Source organism: Lucilia sericata, unplaced genomic scaffold (genome assembly GCF_015586225.1).
Source record: "Lucilia sericata isolate MDLA Ls3-8-SP2 unplaced genomic scaffold, ASM1558622v1 Contig000933F_arrow, whole genome shotgun sequence".
NCBI lineage: Eukaryota > Metazoa > Arthropoda > Insecta > Diptera > Calliphoridae > Lucilia > Lucilia sericata.
In genome coordinates this window covers 136,739-163,868 of record NW_023994920.1, presented here as the reverse complement: position 1 = coordinate 163,868, position 27,130 = coordinate 136,739, and the positions used below count along the sequence as shown (strand labels likewise).

Here is a 27,130-nt window from a genome sequence, read left to right as displayed (position 1 = left end):
TCTAGTTCTGTTCTAGTTTGTTCTAGTTCTGTTCTAGTTCTGTTCTAGTTCTGTTCTAGTTCTGTTCTAGTTCTGTTCTAGTTCTGTTCTAGTTCTGTTCTAGTTCTGTTCTAGTTCTGTTCTAGTTCTGTTGTAGTTCTGTTCCAGTTCTATTCTAGTTCTGTTCTAGTTCTGTTCTAGTTCTGTTCTAGTTCTGTTCTGTTCTAGTTCTGTTCTAGTTCTGTTCTAGTTCTGTTAGTTCTGTTCTAGTTCTGTTCTAGTTCTATTCTCGTTCTGTTCTAGTTCTGTTCTAATTCTGTTCTAGTTCTGTTCTAGTTCTGTTCTAGTTCTGTTCTAGTTCTGTTCTAGTTATTCTAGTTCTGTTCTAGTCTGTTCTAGTTCTGTTCTAGTTCTGTTCTAGTTCTGTTCTAGTTCTGTTCTAGTTCTGTTCTAGTTCTGTTCTAGTTCTGTTCTAGTTCTGTTCTAGTTCTGTTCTAGTTCTGTTCTAGTTCTGTTCTAGTTCTGTTCTAGTTCTGTTCTAGTTCTGTTCTAGTTCTGTTCTAGTTCTGTTCTGGTTCTGTTCTAGTTCTGTTCTAGTTCTGTTCTAGTTCTGTTATAGTTCTGTTCTAGTTCTGTTCTAGTTCTGTTCTAGTTCTGTTCTAGTTCTGTTCCAGTTCTCTTCTAGTTCTGTTCTAGTTCTCTTCTCTCTTCTTTTAAATTCATATTTAAAATTCCTTACTTTAATTTCCAATAGGTTCATCCACTATATACTTCCCATTATAGTTTACTGTAGAAAAACTGTGAAATTTATATGTATGTATTTATATTGTGCAAATATGTATTGTCTTCTCAATAGTTTTCACTACCAATATTCAGAGCAATTTATACCATATTTTTGGGTGTATGTATATTGTAATACATTCTGCAATTTATATGCATATAGATTCATATACATACCTTTTTTACCTTTTCATTACGCTCAGCCACTTTATCAATACGCCAATAAACTTCAACTATTTTTTCATATATTTTTACTGATTTTTTCTGCAATTTAAACGCTACTCCGAGTGCTCGTTTGTGTGTGTGTGGTGTGTGTAAGTTGCAATATCGTTTCTGAAATTGCTGCTGCTGTTCTTACTGCTGTTGCTATTGGCAGGCAACAAAACCATTCATCATCATTCCTGTAGAGCCAGCAGAAGGTAGGAAACTTAGTACTTTTTTTTCTGTACATTCTTCTTTCAAATTGTAAAATTCGAACATGACTCTGTACTATCGAACATTCATTTATACTGTGTGTTTGAATTATTATAGGTTTTAGTAAGTTGTAGCATTTTTTGTTTGTGGGTTGAATACAGATTTTTAAAATATTTTCTTATTGGAAAAGTAGTTCTTAATCATTCGATATATTTTAAATTTTGATACTCACTGGAAGAGATCTTTACGAACCTTTTAGCATTCGTATTTCATTTCAAAATTTTCCTTCTTTTCCTTATCAAACACATCTGTAGATCGTTTTAAACTTCACCTCCAATCAATGCTAAAATACTCACCCATAATTTCCAAAAATAAAAAAAAAACTTTAACCCTTAACAAACATCATACATACTCTGGCTCATCTATCGTCTGTTGCCTTCTTGTCTGTTTGAAATAAATCCATATTATTCATTTCAGATTTTTTCCGCTTGTTTACTACGATAAAAATTCTTGTAATATTTTATTCTGTTTGGATGGTTTACTGGTATCCAAATGCAGATAGAAAGAAGTGTAGTGGTGTCAAAATACATTCCGAAAAAATAAGGTAGCAAATGTATATGTTGTCTGCTGCTGGAATATTGTAAAACTAAAAGTGCTTCACTTATTTTTTGCATGATGCGCTGCTCCATATCCATACATAACGTTAAAGTAGTAATAAAACAACAAAAAGTTTTTTTTTATATTTTCGAAAAAGGAAAAAAGTGAATCATATTTATTGATGAAATTGACAGCAGAGCATAAAATCGAATGTTGTTAAAAAATTTATGAAAACAAGAAAAAATTCTTACTTCTTCTGTTTTATAACTACAACAAACTTTTTGTTAAAGAATATAAAAAATAATGGCTTTAGAGATTTCTTTTTGGTAAAAAAAAAACAATCTGGTTTGATTTTTCTATTTTGTTGCTATTTACAAAAGTAATTCTTAACAGTCAATTTAAATCATTGAAAACAAGAAACTATAAGATTATAGTTATGTGTTAAACATAGAAGGTTACAGATTTTGTAATAATTTTTGAATATTTTTACGAACAAAAAATAAAACCGAATCAAAAACAACGGAACCAGAACCACAATGGAACTAGAACAGAACTAGAACAGAACTAGAACAGAACTAGAACAGAGAACTAGAACAGAACTAAACAGAACTAGAACAGAACTAGAACAGAACTAGAACAGAACTAGAAGAACAGAACTAGAACAGAACTAGAACAGAACTAGAACAGAACTAGAACAGAAACTAGAACAGAACTAGAACAGAACTAGAACAGAACTAGAACAGAACTAGAACAGAACTAGAACAGAACTAGAACAGAACTAGAACAGAACTAGAACAGAACAAAACTAGAACAGAACTAGAACAGAACTAGAACAGAACTAGAACAGAACTAGAACAGAACTAGAACAGAACTAGAACAGAACTAGAACAGAACTAGAACAGAACTAGAACAGAACTAGAACAGAACTAGAACAGAACTAGAACAGAACTAGAACAAACTAGAACAGAACTAGAACAGAACTAGAATAGAACTAGAACAGAACTAGAACAGAACTAGAACAGAACTAGAACAGAACTAGAACAGAACTAGAACAGAACTAGAACAGAACTAGAACAGAACTAAACAGAACTAGAACAGAACTAGAACAAAAAACAGAACTAGAACAGAACTAGAACAGAACTAGAACAGAACTAGAACAGAACTAGACAGAACTAGAACAGAACTAGAACTAGAACAGAACTAGAACAGAACTAGAACAGAACTAGAACAGAACTAGAACAGAACTAGAACAGAACTAGAACAGAACTAGAACAGAACTAGAACAGAACTAGAACAGAACTAGAACAGAACTAGAACAGAACTAGAACACTGAACTAGAACAGAACTAGAACAGAACTAGAACAGAACTAGAACAGAACTAGAACAGAACTAGAACTAGAACAGAACTAGAACAGAACTAGAACAGAACTAGAACAGAACTAGAACAGAACTAGAACAGAACTAGAACAGAACTAGAACAGAACTAGAACAGAACTAGAACAGAACTAGAACAGAACTAGAACAGAACTAGAACAGAACTAGAACAGAACTAGAACAGAAACTAGAACAGAACTAGAACAGAACTAGAACAGAACTAGAACAGAACTAGAACAGAACTAGAACAGAACTAGAACAGAACTAGAACAGAACTAACAGAACAGAACTAGAACAGAACTAGAACAGAACTAGAACAGAACTAGAACAGAACTAGAACAGAACTAGAACAGAACTAGAACAGAACTAGAACAGAACTAGAACAGAACTAGAACAGAACTAGAACAGAACTAGAACAGAACTAGAACAGAACTAAACAGAACTAGAACAGAAACTAGAACAGAACTAGAACAGAACTAGAACAAACTAGAACAGAACTAGAACAGAACTAGAACAGAACTAGAACAGAACTAGAACAGAACTAGAACAGAACTAGAACAGAACTAGAACAGAACTAGAACAGAACTAGAACAGAACTAGAACAGAACTAGAACAGAACTAGAACAGAACTAGAACAGAACTAGAACAGAACTAGAACAGAACTAGAACAGAACTAGAACAGAACTAGAACAGAACTAGAACAGAACTAGAACAGAACTAGAACAGAACTAGAACAGAACTAGAACAGAACTAGAACAGAACTAGAACAGAACTAGAACAGAACTAGAACAGAACTAGAACAGAACTAGAACAGAACTAGAACAGAACTAGAACAGAACTAAACAGAACTAGAACAGAACTAGAACAGAAAACAAACTAGAACAGAACTAGAACAGAACTAGAACAGAACTAGAACAGAACTAGAACGAACTAGAACAGAACTAGAACAGAACTAGAACAGAACTAAACAGAACTAGAACAGAACTAGAACAGAACAGAACAGAACAGAACAGAACAGAACAGAACTAGAACAGAACTAGAACAGAACTAGAACAGAACTAGAACAGAACTAGAACAGAACTAGAACAGAACTAGAACAGAACTAGAACAGAACTAGAACAGAACTAAACAGAACTAGAACAGAACTAGAACAGAACTAGAACAGAACTAGAACAGAACTAGAACAGAACTAGAACAGAACTAGAACAGAACTAGAACAGAACTAGAACAGAACTAGAACAGAACTAGAACAGAACTAGAACAGAACTAGAACAGAACTAGAACAGAACTAGAACAGAACTAGAACAGAACTAGAACAGAACTAGAACAGAACTAGAACAGAACTAGAACAGAACTAGAACAGAACTAGAACAGAACTAGAACAGAACTAGAACAGAACTAGAACAGAACTAGAACAGAACTAGAACAGAACTAGAACAGAACTAGAACAGAACTAGAACAGAACAGAAGAACTAGAACTAGAACAGAACTAGAACAGAACTAAAGCGGAACTAGAACAGAACTAGAACCGAAACTAGAACAGAATTAGAACAGAACTAGAAACAGAACTAGAACAGAATAGAACAGAACTAGAACAGAACTAGAACAGAAACTAGAACTAGAACTAGAACAGAACTAGAACAGAACCTAGAACAGAACTAGAACAGAACTAGAACAGAACTATGAACAGAACTAGAACAGAACTAGAACAGAAACTAGAACAGGAACTAGAACAGAACAGAACTAGAACAGAACTAGAACAGAACTAGAACAGAACTAGAATAGAACTAGAACAGACAACTAGAACAGAACTAGAACAGAACTAGAACAGAACTAGATCAGAACTAGAACAGAAAACTAGAACAGAACTAGAACAGAACTAGAAACAGAACTAGAACAGAACTAGAACAGAACTAGAACAGAACTAGAACAGAACTAGAACAGAACTAGAACAGAACTAGAACAGAACTAGAACAGAACTAGAAACAGAACTAGAACAGAAGTAGAACATAAACTAGACACAACTAGAAACACAACTAGAACACAACTAGACAGAACTAGAACACAACTAGAACACAACTAGAACAAGAACTAGAACAGAACTAGAACAGAACTAGAACAGAACTAAGACAGAACTAGAACAGAACTAGAACAGAACTAGAACAGAACTTAGAACAGAACTAGAACAGAACTAGAACAGAACTAGAACAGAACTAGAACAGAACTAGAACAGAACTAGAACAGAACTAGAACAGAACTAGAACAGAACTAGAACAGAACTAGAACAGAACTAAAACAGAACTAGAACAGAACTAGAACAGAACTAGAACAGAACTAGAACAGAACTAGAACAGAACTAGAACAGAACTAGAACAGAACTAGAACAGAACTAGAACAGAACTAGAAAGAACTAGAACAGAACTAGAACAGAACTAGAACAGAACTAGAACAGAACTAGAACAGAACTAGAACAGAACTAGAACAGAACTAGAACAGAACTAGAACAGAACTAGAACAGAACTAGAACAGAACTAGAACAGAACTAGAACAGAACTAGAACAGAACTAGAACAGAACTAGAACAGAACTAGAGCAGAACTAGAACAGAAACTAGAACAGAACTAGAACAGAACTAGAACAGAACATACGAACAGAACTAGAACAGAACTAGAACAGAACTAGAACAGAACTAGAACAGAAACTAGAACAGAACTAGAACAGAACTAGAACAGAACCTAGCACAGAAATAGAACAGAACTAGAACAGAACTAGAACAGAACTAGAACAGAACTAGAACAGAACTAGCACAGAACTAGAACAGAACTAGAACAGAAACTAGAACAGAACTAGAACAGAAACTAGAACAGAACTAGAACAGAACTAGAACAGAATGAACAGAAGTAGAACAGAACTAGAACAGAACTAGAACAGAACTAGAACAGAACTAGAACAGAACTAGAACAGAACTAGAACAGAACTAGAAACAGAACTAGAACAGAACTAGAACAGAACTAGAACAGAAAGAACAGAACTAGAACAGAACTAGAACAGAACTAGAACAGAACTAGAACAGAAAGAACTAGAACAGAACTAGAACAGAACTAGAACAGAACTAGAACAGAACTAGAACTAGAAAACTAGAACAGAACTAGAACTAGAACTAGAACAGAACTAGACAGAACTAGAACAGAACTAGAACAGAACTAGAACAGAACTAGAACAGAACTAGAACAGGAACTAGAACAGAACTAGAACAGAACTAACAGAACTAGGTTGTCTCGGATTTTGCTCATATCTCCGGTATTTATGGACCGATTTCTCGAAAGCATGTGTAACAGAATTATTGAAGATTCGGATCCTCGCCGATATCTGGGGTCCTCTAAAAACTGATTTCAACAAGCACACAGACGGACATAGCTTAATCAACTCCGCTACCTATAAGGATCCAGAATATATATACTTTATGGGGTCGGAAAAATTATATTATAGAAATTACAAACGGAATGACAAAACTTATATATACCCTTCCACGAAGGTGAAGGGTATAACTAGAACAGAACTAGAACAGAACTAGAACAGAACTAGAACAGAACTAGAACCAAAACTAGAACAGAACTAGAACAGAACTAGAACAGAACTAGAACAGAACTAGAACAGAATATAGATAAAAAAATTTTACACTTATTTTTACATCCTGTGGTAGATAAATGTTAAAATTCAATCGATTCCTGCTTTTAAATGCCATATAAAATTTAATTCTATTTCATTGCAATAATAAATTAGAACGAACAAACAAACGTATGTGACTATTTGGTTGAGTGACCAAAGTGATCTTTCAAATTGAGGTTCATTTTAGTGGTTTTGTTTGGAACACATACAAACAAATTTGACATTAATTGAAATTTCATTTTAGAATGCGGAAAAAACTAAAATAAACAAATGAAAAGAAAAGAAGAAGAAAGCGGGTGGCGGTAGACGGAACTAAAAAATATGTTCAAATATGTACTTATGTATGTATTTTTATAGCTAAAAGTTGTGCACACAGTTATAAAATAGTATTGAAACTTAAAACCAAACAATTTATTATTACTTCTGTTGCTGTTGTTGTTATTATTATTGTTATTATTATAGTGGTGATTTGTTGGTGTTGGTGTTGTCGTTGTTGCACATACATACATATTGCCACTGTTGCTCATACAGTTTGGCTACTGTTGTGGTTGTTCCAAGTTATAAATGTCTGTAGAAAGTCCATACACCCAATCATAATCATGTGTTGTTGCAAGGCACGTAAAACAAATAAATATATATACAATATGCAACACTTTATTTTTAACACATCTCTTAAAGTAGGAATACAATCTGAAAAGAACTGAAATAGAACTTTACTACAACTGAACTAGAACTGAACTTGAACTGAACTAGAACTGAACTAGAACTCAACTAGAACTGAACTAGAACTGAACTAGAACTGAGCTAGAACTGAACTAGAACTGAACTAGAACTGAACTAGAACTGAACTAGAACTGAATTAGAACTGAACTAGAACTGAACTAGAACTGAACTAGAACTGAACTAGAACTGAACTAGAACTGAACTAGAACTGAACGAGAACTGAACGAGAACTGAACTAGAACTGAACTAGAACTGAACTAGATGAACTAGAACTGACCTAGAACTAGAACTAGAACTGAACTAGAACTGAACTAGAAACTAGACTGAACTAGAACTGAACTAGAACTGAACTAGAACTGAACTAGAACTGAACTAGAACTGAACTAGAACTGAACTAGAACTGAACTAGAACTGAACTAGAACTGAACTAGAACTGAACTAGAAACTGAACTAGAACTGGAACTAGCACTGAAAACTAGAACTGAACTAGAACTGAACTAGAACTGAACTAGAACTGAACTAGAACTGAACTAGAACTGAACTTAGAACTGAACTAGAACTGAACTAGAACTGAACTAGAACTGACTAGAACTGAACAACTTGAACTAGAACTGACCTAGGAACTGAACAGAACTGAACTAGAACTGAACTAGACTGACTAGAACTGAATAGAACTGAACTAGAACTGAACTAGAACTGACGAGAACTAACTAGAACTGAACTAGAACTGAACTAGAACTGAACTAGAACTGAAAACTGAACTAAACTGAACTAGAACTGAACTAGAACTGAACTAGAACTGAACTAGAACTGAACTAGAACTGAACTAGAACTGAACTAGAAGAACTAGAACTGAACTAGAACTGAACTAGAACTGAACTAGAACTGAACTAGAACTGAACTAGAACTGAACTAGAACTGAACTAGAACTGAATTGAACTGGAACTGAACTAGAACTGAACTAGAACTGAACTAACTGAACTAGAACTGAACTAGAACTGAACTAGAACTGAACTAGAACTGAACTAGAACTGAACTAGAACTGAACTAGAACTGAACTAGAACTGAACTAGAACTAAACTAGAACTGAACTAGAACTGAACTAGAACTGAAATAGAATTGAACTAGAACTGAACTAGAACTAGAACTGAACTAGAACTAGAACTGAACTAGAACTGAACTAGAACTGAACCAGATCTGAACTAGAACTGAACTAGATCTGAACTAGAACTGAACTAGAAAACAAGAATTGAACTAGAACTGAAATAGAACTGAAATAGAACTGAAATAGAACTGAAATAGAACTAAAATAGAACTGAATAGAACTGAAATAGAACTGAACTACAACTGAACTAGAACTGAACTAGAACTAAACTAGAACTGAACTAGAACTGAACTAGAACTGAACTAGAACTGAACTAGAACTGAACTAGAACTGAACTAGAACTGAACTAGAACTGAACTAGAACTAGAACTAGAACTGAACTAGATCTGAACTAGAACTGAACTAGATCTGAACTAGAACTGAACTAGAACTGAACAAGAATTGAACTAGAACTGAAATAGAACTGAAATAGAACTGAAATAGAACTGAACTAGAACTGAACTAGAACTGAACTAGAACTGAACTAGATCTGAACTAGAATTGAACTAGAACTGAACTAGAACTGAACAAGAATTGAACTAGAACTGAAATAGAACTGAAATAGAACTGAAATAGAACTGAAATAGAACTGAACTAGAACTGAACTAGAACTGAACTATACTGAACTAGAACTGAACTAGAACTGAACTAGAACTGAACTAGAACTGAACTATAACTGAAGTAGAACTGAACTAGACTGAACTAGAACTGAACTAGAACTGAACTAGAACTGAACTAGAACTGAACTAGAACTGAACTAGAACTGAACCAGAACTGAACTAGAACTGAACTAGAACTGAACTAGAACTGAACTAGAACTGAACTAGAACTGAACTAGAACTGAACTAGAACTGAACTAGAACTGAACTAGAACTGAACTTGAACTGAACTAGAACTGAACTAGAAGTGATTTAGAATTGAACTAGAACTGAACTAGAACTGAACTAGAACTGAACTAGAACTGAACTGCAACTGAACTACAACTGAACTAGAACTGAACTAAAACTGAACTAGAACTGGACTAGAACTGAACTAGAACTAGACTTGAAATAAAATTGATCTGAACTGGACTAGACTAGAACTGATCTAGATAAGTATTGGTACTCTAACAATAATATCTATAAAGATCGTTTTAAATTATGGAATTTTCTTTTTAACTTTGTTAAAATACTTTTCAGTTTGCCTTTGTTAAATCACAAACACACATAAACATGTGTACTTTTATCTTTACCACACACTTACAAACTCCATAACAAGTGGACGGACGGACGTACGGACTGTATTCCACTTCTGCTGTTATAGTAAATTTATGAGGTGTAATAATTTTGTAAATCGGCAAACTCTTTAATAATAAAAATGAAACTATTTTTATAACTATAGCAATAAAGGTTTTTGATTTTAATAGTATTTCTTTTGTTTCAGTAGCTGGAACTCCTTTTGTTCTTCTAGTTATTATTAATGATGTACCTTAACGAAGTGTTGCCATACTTTTTGTTTTATGGTTTGAAAATAGTTTTGGAAAATAGTTTATTATTATTATTGTTGATATTTTTCACACTTTTTGCTATTAAGTATTTTATTTATGTTTTAATTTATAAATAGTTAGACGTTATAAGTTTTAAGGAAAAGGTCATATCTCTAAACAATTGAAAGGATTTTAAATATATGTATTTATATACACTGAAGCCAAAACTAGATTTTCCTAAAACTAAAGCATTTTAAAAGATTTCGGACTAACTATAACAAATGCCGTGTTATTTTATTCCATTTGTTGTAACCAGCATATTTGTCAAAACTGAAATAAATTTTTTTTTTCTTAAAAATAAAAAAAAAACAAGTTACCATGTTCTGGCAATGTACATGTTGCTGCTGCCATGTTGTTAGCAGTTGTCAATGTTTTACTTATAGTTTTAGAAGTTGCAGTTGTTGTTAAGTACTAATATTTCATGGATTGTCAATGAATTAAAACTGTTGGCAAATAGTTGTACTAGTTTCATTCTAATACTCTTACTCACTCTTTCTCTATCTTGTTCGACTCCTCCTTCACAGGAGGTACATATGTACGTTACAGTTTGTGTTCACTGTTTGTTAAATGCAATTTAAACTGTTGTTTTTATTTAAATAACTCACTCAAAAATAATAATAAACAATTAAACAAGTTTGTAACTAAATGCAACTATTTGCAACAACCATTAAAAGGTATTTTCTCAAACACTAAGTCAACAAATTCAATTTATAATTAATGGTCGTAACAAAATGTCTAATTAAAAAGTTGTTTACAAAGGCTGACGAATTTTTGAGGAATTTAGAAACTAAAGCCGAGAGAAGAGGAGAAAATTAAATTGTACTGGGAAATTTGATTTAAATGGTAACCAAGGACAGAACTAAAACTTAACTGGCACTGAACTAGAACTAGAACACAACTAGAACAGAACTAGAACTGAACTAGAACTGAACTAGAACTGAACTAGAACTGAACTAGAACTGAACTAGAACTGAACTAGAACTGAACTAGAACTGAACTAGAACTGAACTAGATCTGAACTAGAACTGAACTAGAACTGAACTAGAACTGAACTAGAACTGAACTAGAACTGAACTAGAACTGAACTAGAACTGAACTAAAACTGAACTAGAACTGACTAGAACTGAACTAGACCTGAACTAGAACTGAACTAGAACTGAACTAGAACTGAACTTGAACTGAACTAGAACTTCATAGGAACAGAAAACTTGAACAGAACTAGAACAGAACTAGACAGAACTAGAACAGAACTAGAACAGAACTAGAACAGAACTAGAACAGAACTAGAACAGAACTAGAACATAACTAGAACAGACCTAGAACAGAACTAGAACAGAACTAGAACAGATCTAGAACAGAACTAGAAAGAACTAGAACAGAACTAGAACAAACTAGAACAGAACTAGAACAGAACTAGAACAGAACTAGAACAGAACTAGAACAGAACTAGAACAGAACTAAAAGACTAGAACAGAACTAGACAGAACTAGAACAGAACTAGAACAGAACTAGAACAGAACTAGAACAGAACTAGAACAGAACTAGAACAGAACTAGAACAGAACTAGAACAGAACTAGAACAGAACTAGAACAGAACTAGAACAGAACTAGAACAGAACTAGAACAGAACTAGAACAGAACTAGAACAGAACTAGAACAGAACTAGAACAGAACTAGAACAGAACTAGAACAGAACTAGAACAGAACTAGAACAGAACTAGAACAGAACTAGAACAGAACTAGAACGAACTAGAACAGAACTAGAACGAACTAGAACAGAACTAGAACTAGAAGAATGAACTAGAACTGAACTAGAACTGAACTAGAACTGAACTAGAACTGAACTAGAAGAACTAGAACTGAAATAGAACTGAACTAGAACTGAACTAGAACTGAACTAGAACTGAACTAGAACTGAACTAGAACTGAACTAGAACAGACCAGAACTAGAACAAAACTAGAACAGAACTAGAGCAGAACTAGAACTGAACTAGAACGAAAAAACTAGTCCAGAACTAGAACAGAACTAGAACAGAACTAGAACAAAACTAGAACAGAACTAGACAGAACTCGAACAGAACTAGAACAGAACTAGAACAGAACTAGAACAGAACTAGACAGACTAGAACAGCTAGAACAGAACTAGAACAAAACTAGAACAGAACTAGAACTGAACTAGAATAGCCTGGAACAGAATACTTTTATTTCCATTCGGCTAAATATTATCTTTATCGTTTATTTGTTAATTTCCTTAACTGACAATTTTTATTAGAGAAACCCATCTTGTCTTCATAGCAAAAAATTTAATTAGCAAACATAAGTAGGCTATTGCATAATTTTCAATTACAACTATTTTCTAAAGTAAATAAAAACTATTCTGCAGTTGCGTTTAATTATTATTAGCAACATTATATTATTGCCACGACCCAACAATCACTGCTGCGGAAAAAAGCATCATTATTTTCTTTAACACTCCTTCTTAAGCCACAATTCAATATAAAAGTTGCAAACAACTCTTCCAACTTTTAACGCCCGCAATCATAAATGAAAGACTATTAAATGCAACTGTGGCAGGACTCTGCCTTTTGCAGCAATTGCTGTAAAACTGTGTAATGGCTTAAAAAAAGCCAGAAATACTTTTTGGACTGAAATGAAATTTCATTAGCATGTATTTATATAGAAATACGGGTACCTAACTATATACTTTACACATATTTAAAGGGGTTTCTTATAAAGGTGGTTTGGTAGTTTGAAATTTGAAAAAGTTTTATTTGATTATTCCGCCTGGTCTGTATGATCTTGTCTTCGATAGGACGGAATTCAATCCTTCAATTTAACTCGGGAACTTCAATGGGCAATCATTATTGTAGAACCCTTTTAAAATGTTCTTTTGTATAAAAACTATAACTGAAGTATTTTTTAGTTTTTATTTCCTGTTAAAACTGGAACATTGCAAAGCATCCTTAAAAATGTCAGATGCTGAAAAAAACTTAGACAAACACACACAAATATATTTAATTATACGCCATCGCTCTTTTGAAATCCTAAAAGGACTAAATACGTTGCAGTTTTTAGGATGAAACTAGTTTGTTTAGATTTTTTCGAAGAAAATATCGTAAATACGGGGATTTGAGAATATATTAAGGCAAAAGATTGTTTGGTTTAAAAAAGCAAAACGTCTCTTTACTCTATCAGTTTTTAACAGTTCTAATTATGTGCATATATTTTCATAATCTTGGATTGCAATAATTTGTTGCCTTAAAAATGGCATATATAAAGCTTTTAAAAAGGATTCCGTGAAAAAAGTCTAAAGACAAACTCTAAAGAAGCATTTTAATATTCGTTTTATTTATTGTACAACAGCAGAAAGTATTGAGCTTTCTTTATTTCTACTTCAGTTCTAGTTCAGTTCTAGTTCAGTTTTAGTTCAGTTCTAGTTCAGTTCTAGTTCAGTTCTAGTTCCGTTCTAGTTCAGTTCTAGTTCAGTTCTAGTTCAGTTCTAGTTCAGTTCTAGTTCAGTTCTAGTTCAGTTCTAGTTCAGTTCTAGTTCAGTTCTAGTTCTAGTTCAGTTCTAGTTCAGTTCTAGTTCAGTTCTAGTTCAGTTCTAGTTCATTTCTAGTTCAGTTCTAGTTCAGTTCTAGTTCAGTTCTAGTTCAGTTCTAGTTCAGTTCTAGTTCAGTTCTAGTTCAGTTCTAGTTCAGTTCTAGTTCAGTTCTAGTTCAGTTCTAGTTCAGTTCTAGTTCAGTTCTAGTTCAGTTCTAGTTCAGTTCTAGTTCAGTTCTAGTTCAGTTCTAGTTCAGTTCTAGTTCAGTTCTAGTTCAGTTCTAGTTCAGTTCTAGTTCAGTTCTAGTTCAGTTCTAGTTCAGTTCTAGTTCAGTTCTAGTTCAGTTCTAGTTCAGTTCTAGTTCAGTTCTAGTTCAGTTCTAGTTCAGTTCTAGTTCAGTTCTAGTTCAGTTCTAGTTCAGTTCTAGTTCAGTTCTAGTTCAGTTCTAGTTCAGTTCTAGTTCAGTTCTAGTTCAGTTCTAGTTCAGTTCTAGTTCAGTTCCAGTTCAGTTCTAGTTCAGTTCTAGTTCAGTTCTAGTTTAGTTCTAGTTCAGTTCTAGTTCAGTTCTAGTTCAGTTCTAGTTCAGTTCTAGTTCAGTTCTAGTCAGTTCTAGTTCAGTTCTAGTTCAGTTCTAGTTCAGTTCTAGTTCAGTTCTAGTTCAGTTCTAGTTCAGTTCTAGTTCAGTTCTAGTTCAGTTCTAGTTCAGTTCTAGTTCAGTTCTAGTTCAGTTCTAGTTCAGTTCTAGTTCAGTTCAGTTCTAGTTCAGTCCTAGTTCAGTTCTAGTTCAGTTCTAGTTCAGTTCTAGTTCAGTTCTAGTTCAGTTCTAGTTCAGTTCTAATTCAGTTCTAGTTCAGTTCTAGTTCTAGTTCAGTTCTAGTTCTAGTTTAGTTCTTGTTCAGTTCTAGTTCAGTTCTAGTTCAGTTCTAGTTCAGTTCTAGTTCAGTTCTAGTTCAGTTCTAGTTCAGTTCTAGTTCAGTTCTAGTTCAGTTCTTGTTCAGTTCTAGTTCAGTTCTAGTTCAGTTCTAGTTCAGTTCTAGTTCAGTTCTAGTTCAGTTCTAGTTCAGTTCTAGTTCAGTTCTAGTTCAGTTCTAGTTCAGTTCTAGTTCAGTTCTAGTTCAGTTCTAGTTCAGTTCTAGTTCATTTCTAGTTCAGTTCTAGTTCAGTTCTAGTTCAGTTCTAGTTCAGTTCTAGTTCAGTTCTAGTCAGTTCTAGTTCAGTTCTAGTTCAGTTCTAGTTAAGTTCTAGTTCAGTTCTAGTTCAGTTCTAGTTCAGTTCTAGTTCAGTTCTAGTTCAGTTCTAGTTCAGTTCTAGTTCAGTTCTAGTTCAGTTCTAGTTCAGTTCTAGTTCAGTTCTAGTTCAGTTCAGTTCAGTTCTAGTTCAGTTCTAGTTCAGTTCTAGTTCAGTTCTAGTTCAGTTCTAGTTCAGTTCTAGTTCAGTTCTAGTTCAGTTCTAGTTCAGTTCTAGTTCAGTTCTAGTTCAGTTCTAGTTCAGTTCTAGTTCAGTTCTAGTTCAGTTCTAGTTCAGTTCTAGTTCAGTTCTAGTTCAGTTCTAGTTCAGTTCTAGTTCAGTTCTAGTTCAGTTCTAGTTCAGTTCTAGTTCAGTTCTAGTTCAGTTCTAGTTCAGTTCTAGTTCAGTTCTAGTTCAGTTCTAGTTCAGTTCTAGTTCAGTTCTAGTTCAGTTCTAGTTCAGTTCTAGTTCAGTTCTAGTTCAGTTCTAGTTCAGTTCTAGTTCAGTTCTAGTTCAGTTCTAGTTCAGTTCTAGTTCAGTTCTAGTTCAGTTCTAGTTCAGTTCTAGTTCAGTTCTAGTTCAGTTCTAGTTCAGTTCTAGTTCAGTTCTAGTTCAGTTCTAGTTCAGTTCTAGTTCAGTTCTAGTTCAGTTCTAGTTCAGTAGTTCAGTTAGTCAGTTCTAGTTCAGTTCTTGTTCAGTTCTAGTTCAGTTCTAGTTCTGTTCTAGTTCCGTTCTAGCCATTTCTGGTTTACATCTAGTTTAGTCCTAATACCTTGACCTATCGTAGATAGTAAAGTTACTAAAATATATGGTAAGGGTTAATTACAAACACACAATTTTCCATACCCGGCAGTATCGCTTCAATGATGTTTTATAGGTAAATGTCTAAGCTATTGTTTTAGCTAAGACAATTATCATTTAGTCTTAGTGGCAACTCGTAGGCATTCATCACGTTTAGTTTGTTACAAAACCCTTAAGCAATGACCTTTAAACTGTAACTGCAGTGTCTTTGCTCTGGCAGCTTTCATTATAAGTATTCATCCGGTGAGAAAATTTGCTAAATTTACACCATATCACAAACATGTGACAAAGAATTGAGCTTTTTCGGGCACAATCTTTGTACTATGGCATAAACACTTTAAAAAAGAACACTAAAATTACAAAAATATAAACTTAGGAATACAATAAGCAAAATATTTTCTTAATAGTAAAATTAATGTATACATATAATGCAAAGTTTTATACGGCATATAAGATACTGTAACTATCATAGGCTTATTGATGGTATTCATTACTTGTTGTCAAATAATTAAGTACAAACCAATAATTGATGTGCATCAATCAAAGCTAATAAATCTATGTATCTTTGATCTTGTGTCATATGCGCGCTTTATTATGTTGCAACAAATTTGTGGTTTTCTTAATCAACCTAAAATGTTTTCAATCTTTTTACGTTTTACCCCCTTCTACATAATTAACTACATACTGCGATGGCCATCACAGACAAGTTTTTTCATATTCAGACAAACCACTTACAAAAATGTACTTGTAGAGTGTCGTTGTTGTTTTCTCGTATTTCACCTTTAAAGGCACCCACGGGTATCTTTACATTGGAGTGTGAGTACATTTGATGTCATCACTTTTATTAGTATGGGTGTGGACGTGTGACCATGTAGTTCCATGGAGACTAAACTGGCAATGTTTAATTCCTAGTTCAGTTCTAGTTCCATTCCTAGTTCATTTCTAGTTCAGTTCTAGTTCAGTTCATAGTTCAGTTCTAGTTCAGTTCTAGTTCAGTTCTAGTTAGTCTAGAATTCAGTTCTAGTTCAGTCTAGTCAGTTCTAGTTCAGTTCTAGTTCAGTTCTAGCAGTCAGTTCTAGTTCAGTTCTAGTTCAGTTCTAGTTCAGTTCTAGTTCAGTTCTAGTTCAGTTCTAGTTCAGTTCTAGTTCAGTTCTAGTCAGTTCTAGTTCAGTTCTAGTTTCAGTTCTAGTTCAGTTCTAGTTCAGTTCTAGTTCAGTTCTAGTTCAGTTCTAGTTCAGTTCTAGTTCAGTTTCTAGTTCAGTTCTAGTTCAGTTCTAGTTCAGTTCTAGTTCTAGTTCAGTTCTAGTTCAGTTCTAGTTCAGTTCTAGCTTCAGTTTAGTTCAGTTCTAGTTTCAGTTCTAGTTCTAGTTAAGTTTAGTTCAGTTCTAGCTAATTTCTAGTTCAGTTCTAGTTCAGTTCTAGTTCAGTTCTAGTTAGTTCTAGTTCAGTTCTAGTTCAGTTCTAGTTCAGTTCTAGTTCAGTTCTAGTTCAGTTCTAGTTCAGTAGTCCTTAGTTCAGTTCTAGTTCAGTTCTAGTTCCGTTCTAGTTCTAGTCAGTTCTAGTTCAGTTCAGTTGGTTGTAAAACCACTCAAGGACTGAGTCTGGAACCTGTTGGGTATAATTAATTGAACATTGAAAATCAAGTATTGACATGAAAACTATAACAAAAACAAAAGACGAAAAAAAAGAAAACACCTTTTCAGCGCGAAACAGTCGCGCGCACAATGTCAAGTTAGTATAGTTTTCAGGTGACGTCGTTGTCGACGGCGACCACAGATGCAGGCGGCGGACGTGACAGCAAAAACAACAAAATTAATAATAAAAACAAGAAAAAAACATAAAATTTATATCGACACATTATTGTACATTTTATAAAATCAAGTTGGATGTGTTGTATGTACGAGTTATATGACGCATACAGGGCGGCTGCTATTTTTATAAAATTTAGAAGAAATTGCTTTTTTTTTGTAAATGAACAACAGATTGAAAATTCATCAAAAAAAAACACACAAGTAGTCGGCGCGAATTTGCCCATGAGTGAGGACGTAAAAAGTTGGTTTTATCAAGAAAAATATAAAAAAAAGCTTTAAGCAAGAAACAAAAGTGAAATCTTAAAAGCAAACAAGTGATAAAACATTGTATTTATTATAATTTTATTAATTAAATAGAAAAAATGTTTAAAAATTATGAATATAGTTAATCTAAAGATGAAATCAAATTATTCTGTTTAAGTGTAACCGTTACATTTTGAAAATGTGTCAATGCTACGCACAAGTCTATACATAAACCACTTTTTAATTTTTTTTAATTTTGACAAGAAGTGGTTGTGGCAGCTGGTTTTTTTTTTTTAATGCATTGCACTTGTCTTCTGTTCAGTGTTTGTTGTTTAAATTTAAAATTTGTGGATTATATTAGAGTGCAGAGTTTTGAGTGTTATTAGAACTTTAAATTTCATTGCTTTTATAATAATAGGCCTTTATTATTTTCTCAGTTTGCTGGAGCAGTACTTGAAATTTTAAGAAAACAAAAAACAGATGTGCATCGGAGAAACATGCTGGTCCCTCGCAGCCCCTTACACCGTTACGCATTTAAAAACAATGTAAACAGTAATGCCAGATTATAAACAGTGTAAATGGGAATTAAAATTCCTTAAGGAGGGAAATTTTCGAAACTTTCTATTTCAGTTCCAGTTCAGTTCTAGTTTAGTTGTAGGTCAGTTCTAGTTCAGTTATAGTTCAGTTCTAGTTTAGTTCTAGTTCAGTTCTAGTTCAGTTCTAGTTCAGTTCTAGTTCAGTTCTAGTTCAGTTCTAGTTCAGTTCTAGTTCAGTTCTAGTTCAGTTCTAGTTCAGTTCTAGTTCAGTTCTAGTTTAGTTCTAGTTCAATTCTAGTTCAGTTCTAGTTCAGTTCTAGTTCAGTTCTAGTTCAGTTCTAGTTCAGTTCTAGTTCAGTTCTAGTTCAATTATAGTTCAGTTCTAGTTCAGTTCTAGTTCAGTTCTAGTTCAGTTCTAGTTCAGTTCTAGTTCAGTTCTAGTTCAGTTCTAGTTCAGTTCTAGTTCACTTCTAGTTCACTTCTAGTTCACTTCTAGTTCAATTCTAGTTCAGTTCTAGTTCAGTTCTAGGTTAGTTCTAGTTCAGTTCTAGTTCAGTTCTAGTTCAGTTCTAGTTCAGTTCTAGTTCAAGTTCTAGTTCAGTTCTAGTTCAAAAGTTCTAGTTCAGTTCTAGTTCAGTTCTAGTTCAGTTTCTAGTTTCAGTTCTAGTTCAGTTCTAGTTCAGTTCTAGTTTCAGTTCTAGTTCAGTTCTAGTTCAGTTCTAGTTCAGTTCTAGTTCAGTTCTAGTTCAGTTCTAGTTCAGTTCAGTTCAGTTCTAGTTCAGTTCTAGTTCAGTCTTAGTTCAGTTCTAGTTCAGTTTCTAGTTCAGTTCTAGTTCAGTTCTAGTTCGTTCTAGTTCAGTTCTAGTTCAGTTCTAGTTCAGTTCTAGTTCAGTTCTAGTTCAGTTCTAGTTCATTCTAGTTCAGTTCTAGTTCAGTTCTAGTTCAGTTCTAGTTCAGTTCTAGTTCAGTTCTAGTTCAGTTCTAGTTCATTAGTCTAGTTCTAGTTCAGTTCTAGTTCAGTTCTAGTTCAGTTCTAGTTCAGTTCTAGTTCAGTTCTAGTTCAGTTTCTAGTTCAGTTCTAGTTCAGTTCAGTTCTAGTTCAGTTCTAGTTCAGTTCTAGTTCAGTTTCTAGTTCAGTTCTAGTTCAGTTCTAGTTTCAGTTCTAGTTCAGTCTAGTTCAGTTCTAGTTCAGTTCTAGTTCAGTTCTAGTTCAGTTCTAGTCAGTTCTAGTTCAGTTCTAGTTCAGTTCTAGTTCAGTTCTAGTTCAGTTCTAGTTCAGTTCTAGTTCAGTTCTAGTTCAGTTCTAGTTCAGTTCTAGTTCAGTTCTAGTTCAGTTCTATTCAGTTCTAGTTCAGTTCTAGTTCAGTTCTAGTTCAGTTCTAGTTCAGTTCTAGTTCAGTTCTAGTTCAGTTCTAGTTCAGTTTCTAGGTTCAGTTCTAGTTCAGTTTCTAGTTCAGTCTAGTCAGTTCTAGTTCTAGTTCAGTTCTAGTTCAGTTCTAGATTCAGTTCTAGTTCAGTTCTAGTTCAGCTCTAGTCAGTAGTTCAGTTCTAGTTCAGTTCTAGTTCAGTTCTAGTTCAGTTCTAGTTCAGTTCTAGTTCAGTTCTAGTTCAGTTCTAGTTCAGTTCTAGTTCAGTTCTAGTTCAGTTCTAGTTCAGTTCTAGTTCAGTTCTAGTTCAGTTCTAGTTCAGTTCTAGTTCAGTTCTAGTTCAGTTCTAGTTCAGTTCTAGTTCAGTTCTAGTTCAGTTCTAGTTCTAGTTCAGTTCTAGTTCAGTTCTAGTTCAGTTTAGTTCAGTTCTAGTTCTCTAGTTCAGTTCAGTTCTAGTTCAGTTCTAGTTCAGTTCTAGTTCAGTTCTAGTTCAGTTCTAGTTCAGTTCTAGTTCAGTTCTAGTTCAGTTCTAGTTCAGTTCTAGTTCAGTTCTAGTTCAGTTCTAGTTCAGTTCTAGTTCAGTTCTAGTTCAGTTCTAGTTCAGTTCTAGTTTAGTTCTAGTTCAGTTCTAGTTCAGTTCAAGTTCAGTTCTAGTTCAGTTCTAGTTCAGTTCTAGTTCAGTTCTAGTTCAGTTCTAGTTCAGTTCTAGTTCAGTTCTAGTTCAGTTCTAGTTCAGTTCTAGTTCAGTTCTAGTTCAGTTCTAGTTCAGTTCTAGTTCAGTTCTAGTTCAGTTCTAGTTCAGTTCTATTTCAGTTCTACTTTAGTTCTAGTTCAGTTCTAGTTCTAGTTCTGTTCTAGTTCAATTCTAGTTCAGTTCTAGTTCAGTTCTAGTTCAGTTCTAGTTCAGTTCTAGTTCAGTTCTAGTTCAGTTCTAGTTTAGTTCTAGTTAAGTTCTAGTTAAGTGCTAGTTTAGTTTTAGTTTATTTCTAGTTCAGTTCTCTGGGAGAAATTTGCATTGTTACTTTGCAATGCACTTATCTGGCAACTCTGTATTCAGCAGCTCTCAACATAAAAATTACAGTTAAACATAAAATACAAATTAAACTCAATATGCTGCTCTATGCAAACGAAGAGATAATAAAATTTACCAAAAAATGTGTATGATAATGAGTATAATTGTTTTCAAGTACATTCTTTTATTTAAATAGAGAACGAGAAATAATAAAGGGAAATTTTTTTTTGAAAAAATAACTCAAAAAAGAAAACAATCTAAAAAGAAGAACGAGAGATAGAATAGAATAATAAAAAATGAGTCAATCTACAGTATCTTGCTTGCCAGTACAAACTAAAATGTCGAAAGCAAAAAAAGTCTTGGATGAAGCGCGTGAAACACAAAATCGTGAAATCGATTTGGTGGACAAGGGCATTAGCTCCTTTGAGGAGTTGCCGGGATTGTGTAAGTGTATAAATAAATAAAGCAAATGTGTAATAATGTAAAAAGTAAACAAAGTGAAAAGTAAAGAATTGAAGATGGAAAAGACAAGTTTCAAATAAATAAGTTTTGAAATTAAGTATTAAGTGGTAAATATAAAAAATATATTAATAAATAAGTATATTACGTGTATGAGATCATCTAATTGCTTATATCTTTATGTATGCTGTCTGCCCACATTTCATCATCAAAGAATTTCCGGACAGACACCTTCACTTGGCAGTGTTTTAAAATTTATAATTGAGTTTTGTGTACATAATTTCAATATTTCAAATTGATTATTATAATTAAACATTAACAAACATGTAATCATTTGTTTTTATTTGGAAATTTATATAAAAAATTATTTACTTGTTGCTTGATTTAATTTTATAATCAAACGTCATAATATGAAAGAAATAAACACAGAGAATGAGAATAAATTTAGTAAATCACTAAATATCTGAGTACATGTGTGTTTGTTTGTGTATTGGTTTAATAATAACTCGCTAGTAAAGAGGAGAGAGTTAGCAAAACAAACATTTGAAAGAATATTTCCGTAATGACAACTAATGGTGTTGCCCAATTGTAGTTTACAGTGCTGCCATGTTTATGATTTGTTTATTAGTAAAAGAAACTAATTTTATGAGGAAATTCGGTATAAATACGATAAATATTTCTATTTGTAGAAAATTTACGATAAATTTTCTTTTTTTTAGAGAATTTACGATAAGTTTTATTTTTTAACAAGTGCTGCCATGTTTATGATTTGTTTATTGGTAAAAGAAACTAATTTTATGAGGAAATTGGGTATAAATACAAGAAAATCTTCGATAAATTTTCATTTTTTTAGAGAATTTACGATAAATATTTCTATTTGTAGAAAATTTACGATAAATTTTCTTTTTTTAGAGAATTTACGATAAATTTTATTTTTAACAATTTTCGATAAATTTTATTTTTAATAGAAAATTGTCGTAATTTTTTTTTGGAAAATTTACGATAAATTTTCTTTTTTAGAAAATCTACGATAAATCTTCTTTTTATAGAAAATTTACGATAAATTTTGTTTTCATAGAAAATTTTCGTTAAATAGAAAATTTTCGCTTAATTTTCATTTTTTTAGAACATTTTCGTTAAATTTTCTATAAATGAGAAAATATTAAAAGTAAAATTTTCTTGTTTGAAAGAAAATTTACGATAAATTTTCTTAGAAAATTTACGTTAAATTTTCTTTTTATAAAAAATTTACGATAAATTTTCTTTTGTAGAACATTTACGATAAGTTTTCTTTTTATAGAAAATTTACGACAAATTTTCTTCTAAAAATTTCAATAATTTTCTTATACAAAATTTTCAATTAATTTTCTTATACAAAATTTTCAATTAATTTTCTTTTTAAAGAAAATTTTCTATAAGTTTTCTTCTTATAGAAAATATATGATAAATTTTATTTTTATAGAAAATATTTGATAAATTTTCTTTTAATAGAAAATGTTCGTTGAATTTTCTTTTTTATAGAAAATTTTCGTTAAATTTTATTTTTTATAGAAAATTTTTGTTAAGTGAAAATTTTCGTTAAATTTTCGTTAAATTTTCTTTTTTATAGAAAATTTTCGTTAAATTTTTTATGGAAAATTTTCTTCAAATTATTATTATTTTTATAGAAAATATTTGATAAATTTTCTTTTTATAGAAAATGTTCGTTGAATTTTCTTTTTTATAGAAAATTTTCGTTAAATTTTCTTTTTTATAGAAAATTTTTGTTAAGTTTTCTTTTTAATAGGAAATGTTCGTTAAATATTCTTTTTTATAGAAAGTTTTGTTAAATTTTTTTTTTATGGAAAATTTTCGTTAAGTTTTCTTTTTAATAGGAAATGTTCGTTAAATTTTCTTTTTTATGGAAAATTTTCGTTAAATTTCCTTTTTCATAGAAAATTTTCGTTAAATTTTCTTTATTATGGAAAAATTTCTTCAAATTATTTTTTTACTGAATTATTTTCGTTAAACTTTCTTTTTATTGATAAATTTTCGTTAAATTTTCTTTTTATTGAAATATTTTCGGTAAATTTTCTTTTTACTGAAATGTTTCATTAAATTTTCTTTTTAAAGACAATTTTCATTAAATTTTTGTTTTATTTAAAATATTCGTTTTTTTTAGTGGAAAATGTTTATTAAAATTTATTTTTCTAAAAAAAATTTCGTTCAATTTAGTTTTTATTTAAAAATTTTAGTTAAATTTTCATTTTATTTAAAAATTTTCGTTAAATTTTAATTTTATGTAAAATTTTTGTTAGATTTTCTTTTAATGAAAATGTTTAAAAAACAAATCTCTTTTCCATCTTCAAAGTGACTAAATTTTAAATTTTTCTTAAAAAACAACTTCTTAAAATAATTCACTTATGTAAATAATTTTCTTGTTCCAGTCAACATGGCCAATATCACCCGTCTGACATTGAGTCACAACAAAATCAGTGTCATTAATCCTGGTATTGCCAATTTACTCAACTTGGAAATCTTAAATCTCTCCAATAATCAACTACGTGAACTGCCCGTTTCCATCTCTTCTATGCCTAAATTGCGTATACTCAATGTATCGATTAATCGTTTGGATAGTCTTCCTCGTGGCTTTGGTGCTTTTCCCGTTTTAGAAGTACTCGATTTATCGTACAATAATCTAAATGAAAAAGGTTTACCCGGTAATTTCTTTATGATGGAAACCTTGAGAGCCTTGTATTTGGGTGATAATGATTTCGAGTATATACCCAAGGGTTTGGGTAATTTGAAGAATTTGCAAATTTTGGGTTTACGTGATAACGACTTGTTGGAATTGCCAAGAGAAATTGGTGAATTGGCACGTTTGAGGGAGTTGCATATTCAACATAATCGCTTGCAGGTTTTGCCTCCTGAAGTGGCACAATTGGATTTATTGGGCAGCAAATCGGTGATGAAAATGGAAGAGAATCCTTGGGTACAACCCATTGCCGAACAATATTTATTGGGTATTAGCCATGTCATTGAGTATATTAAAACAGAAACTTATAAAATGTAAGTAAATAGTTTAATATTAAAAAAACTTAATGAATACTATTAATAAAAATCTCTTCTTTGCAGTATTTACAATCGCCATATGCAAAATGGTCGTGGTGGACCACCACCACCCAAGGCTGATAAGAGCAAGAAGGCTTCCCGTGTTCGCGCTTAGAGGTTTCCAAATAAGCAACTTTAAAGTGCCTTTTTGTGTTTCATTAAAAGTTTAGCTTATTTGAATGCGAAACTTATTAACAAATATTCAATTGTGTCAATTTGTATGTGTTTTTTTGTACTAATAATTTTAAGCATTTAAGATAATAACGTATTTTTTTGTATTGTTAACATTTTAATTTATATTATACAAATACTTAATTTTAAATTAAAACAATAAAAGAAAAGAGAAAACGAAGATCAAACAAGTTGAAGAGTTTTGAAATAACAATAAAAGTCTATATGGAATGAGTACCTAACGAAAATTGTCCATAAAATCCAAATTTAACGAAAATATTCCACAATATCAAAATTTAAAGAAAATATTCCATAAAATCCAAATTTAACGAGCATTTTGTATAAAAACAAAAATTAACTTAAATTTTGCATAAAAATTAAATTTAACGAAAACTTTTTATAAAAAGCATATTTAACGAAAATTTTCTATAAGTAGCATATTTGTCGAACATTTTCTACAAAAAGAAAATTTATCGAACATTTTTTATAAAAAGAAAATTTATCGAATATTTTCTAATACTTTTTATAAAAAGAAAATTTATCGAATATTTTCTATGAGCAGAAAATTTATCGTAAATTTTCTATAAAAACAAAATTTATCGTAAATTTTCTATAAAAAGAAAATTTAACGTAAATTTTCTATAAAAAGAAAATTTAACGTAAATTTTCTATAAAAAGAAAATTTAACGTAAATTTTCTATAAAAAGAAAATTTAACGTAAATTTTCTATTAAAAGAAAATTTAACGTAAATTTTCTATAAAAAGAATATTTAACGTAAATTTTCTATAAAAAGAAAATTTAACGTAAATTTTCTATAAAAAGAAAATTTAACGTAAATTTTCTATAAAAAGAAAATTTATCGTAAATTTTCTATAAAAAGAAAATTTATCGTAAATTTTCTATAAAAAGAAAATTTATCGTAAATTTTCTATAAAAAGAAAATTTATCGTAAATTTTCTATAAAAAGAAAATTTATCGTAAATTTTCTATAAAAAGAAAATTTATCGTAAATTTTCTATAAAAAGAAAATTTATCGTAAATTTTCTATAAAAAGAAAATTTATCGTAAATTGTATATAAAAAGAAAATTTATCGTAAATTTTCTATAAAAAGAAAATTTATCGTAAATTGTATATAAAAAGAAAATTTATCGTAAATTGTATATAAAAAGAAAATTTATCGTAAATGTTCTATAAAAAGAAAATTTATCGTAAATGTTCTATAAAAAGAAAATTTATCGTAAATTTTCTATAAAAAGAAAATTTATTGTAAATTTTCTATAAAAATAAAATTTATTGTAAATTTTCTATAAAAATAAAATTTATTGTAAATTTTCTATAAAAATAAAATTTATCGTAAATTTTCTATAAAAAGAAAAGTTATCGTAAATTTTCTATAAAAAGAAAAGTTATCGTAAATTTTCTATAAAAAAAAAGTTATCGTAAATTTTCTATAAAAAGAAAAGTTATCGTAAATTTTCTATAAAAAGAAAATTTGACGTAAATTTTCTATAAAAAGAAAATTTGACGTAAATTTTCTATAAAAAGAAAATTTAACGTAAATTTTCTATAAAAAGAAAATTTAACGTAAATTTTCTATAAAAAGAAAATTTATCGTAAATTTTCTATAAAAAGAAAATTTATCGTAAATTGTATATAAAAAGAAAATTTATCGTAAATTGTATATAAAAAGAAAATTTATCGGAAATTTTCTTTAAAAAGAAAATTTATCGTAAATTTTCTTTAAAAAGAAAATGTATCGTAAATTTTCTTTAAAAAGAAAATGTATCGTAAATTTTCTTTAAAAAGAAAATGTATCGTAAATTTTCTTTAAAAGAAAATGTATCGTAAATTTTCTATAAAAAGAAAATTTATCGTAAATTTTCTATAAAAAGAAAATTTATCGTAAATTTTCTATAAAAAGAAAATTTATCGTAAATTTTCTTTAAAAAGAAAATGTATCGTAAATTTTCTATAAAAAGAAAATTTATCGTAAATTTTCTATAAAAAGAAAATTTATCGTAAATTTTCTATAAAAAGAAAATTTATCGTAAATTTTCTTTAAAAAGAAAATGTATCGTAAATTTTCTATAAAAAGAAAATTTATCGTAAATTTTCTATAAAAAGAAAATTTATCGTAAATTTTCTATAAAAAATAATTTATCGTAAATTTTCTATAAAAAGAAACTTTATCAATAAAATCAAAATCGAATATTATCTATAAAAACAAATTTAAACCAAAATTTTCCATAACAACAAAATTTATCCAAATCTTTCTATAAAAAAGAAAATTTATCGCAAATTTTCTGTAAAACAGAAAATTTATCTAAAATTTTCTAAAAAAAAATCGAAAATTTTCTATAAAAAAAATGCATCGAAAATTTTCCAAAACAAAAGAAAGTTTATCCAAAAAAGGAAAATTTACCGCGAATTTTCTACGAAAAAGAAAATTTATCGAGAATTTTCTATTAAAGAGAAAATTTATGGAAAATTTTCTACAGAGAAAATTTATAGAAAATTTTCTACAAAAGAAAATTTATCAAAAATTATCTATAAAAAAAGAAAATCTATCGAATATTTTCTATAAAAAATAAAATTTTCTATAAAAATAAAATTTAATGAAAATTTTCTATAAAAAAGAAAATTTTCTATAAAAAAGAACATTT

The 27,130-nt window shown here is 30.6% G+C and overlaps 1 protein-coding gene across 3 annotated transcripts; it reads left to right on the top strand.

Moving 5' to 3' along the window:
- The first annotated feature begins 17,749 nt into the window (after positions 1–17,749).
- LOC119609135 (ras suppressor protein 1) lies at positions 17,750–24,648 on the top strand. Of its 3 annotated transcripts, none has more exons than XM_037963839.1 (4): positions 17,750–17,914; positions 20,942–21,189; positions 23,631–24,252; positions 24,319–24,648. In XM_037963839.1, exons 2-4 carry the CDS (start codon positions 21,042–21,044, stop codon positions 24,407–24,409), a joined length of 861 nt encoding a protein of 286 aa, XP_037819767.1. In that variant the 5' UTR covers positions 17,750–17,914; positions 20,942–21,041; the 3' UTR covers positions 24,410–24,648. The 3 variants fall into 3 exon arrangements, with proteins under 3 accessions (XP_037819767.1, XP_037819768.1, XP_037819769.1); XM_037963840.1 differs by having other exon boundaries at positions 17,789–17,901; positions 24,319–24,644; XM_037963841.1 differs by lacking the exon at positions 17,750–17,914 and having other exon boundaries at positions 20,923–21,189; positions 24,319–24,644.
- Positions 24,649–27,130: the final 2,482 nt, after the last annotated feature.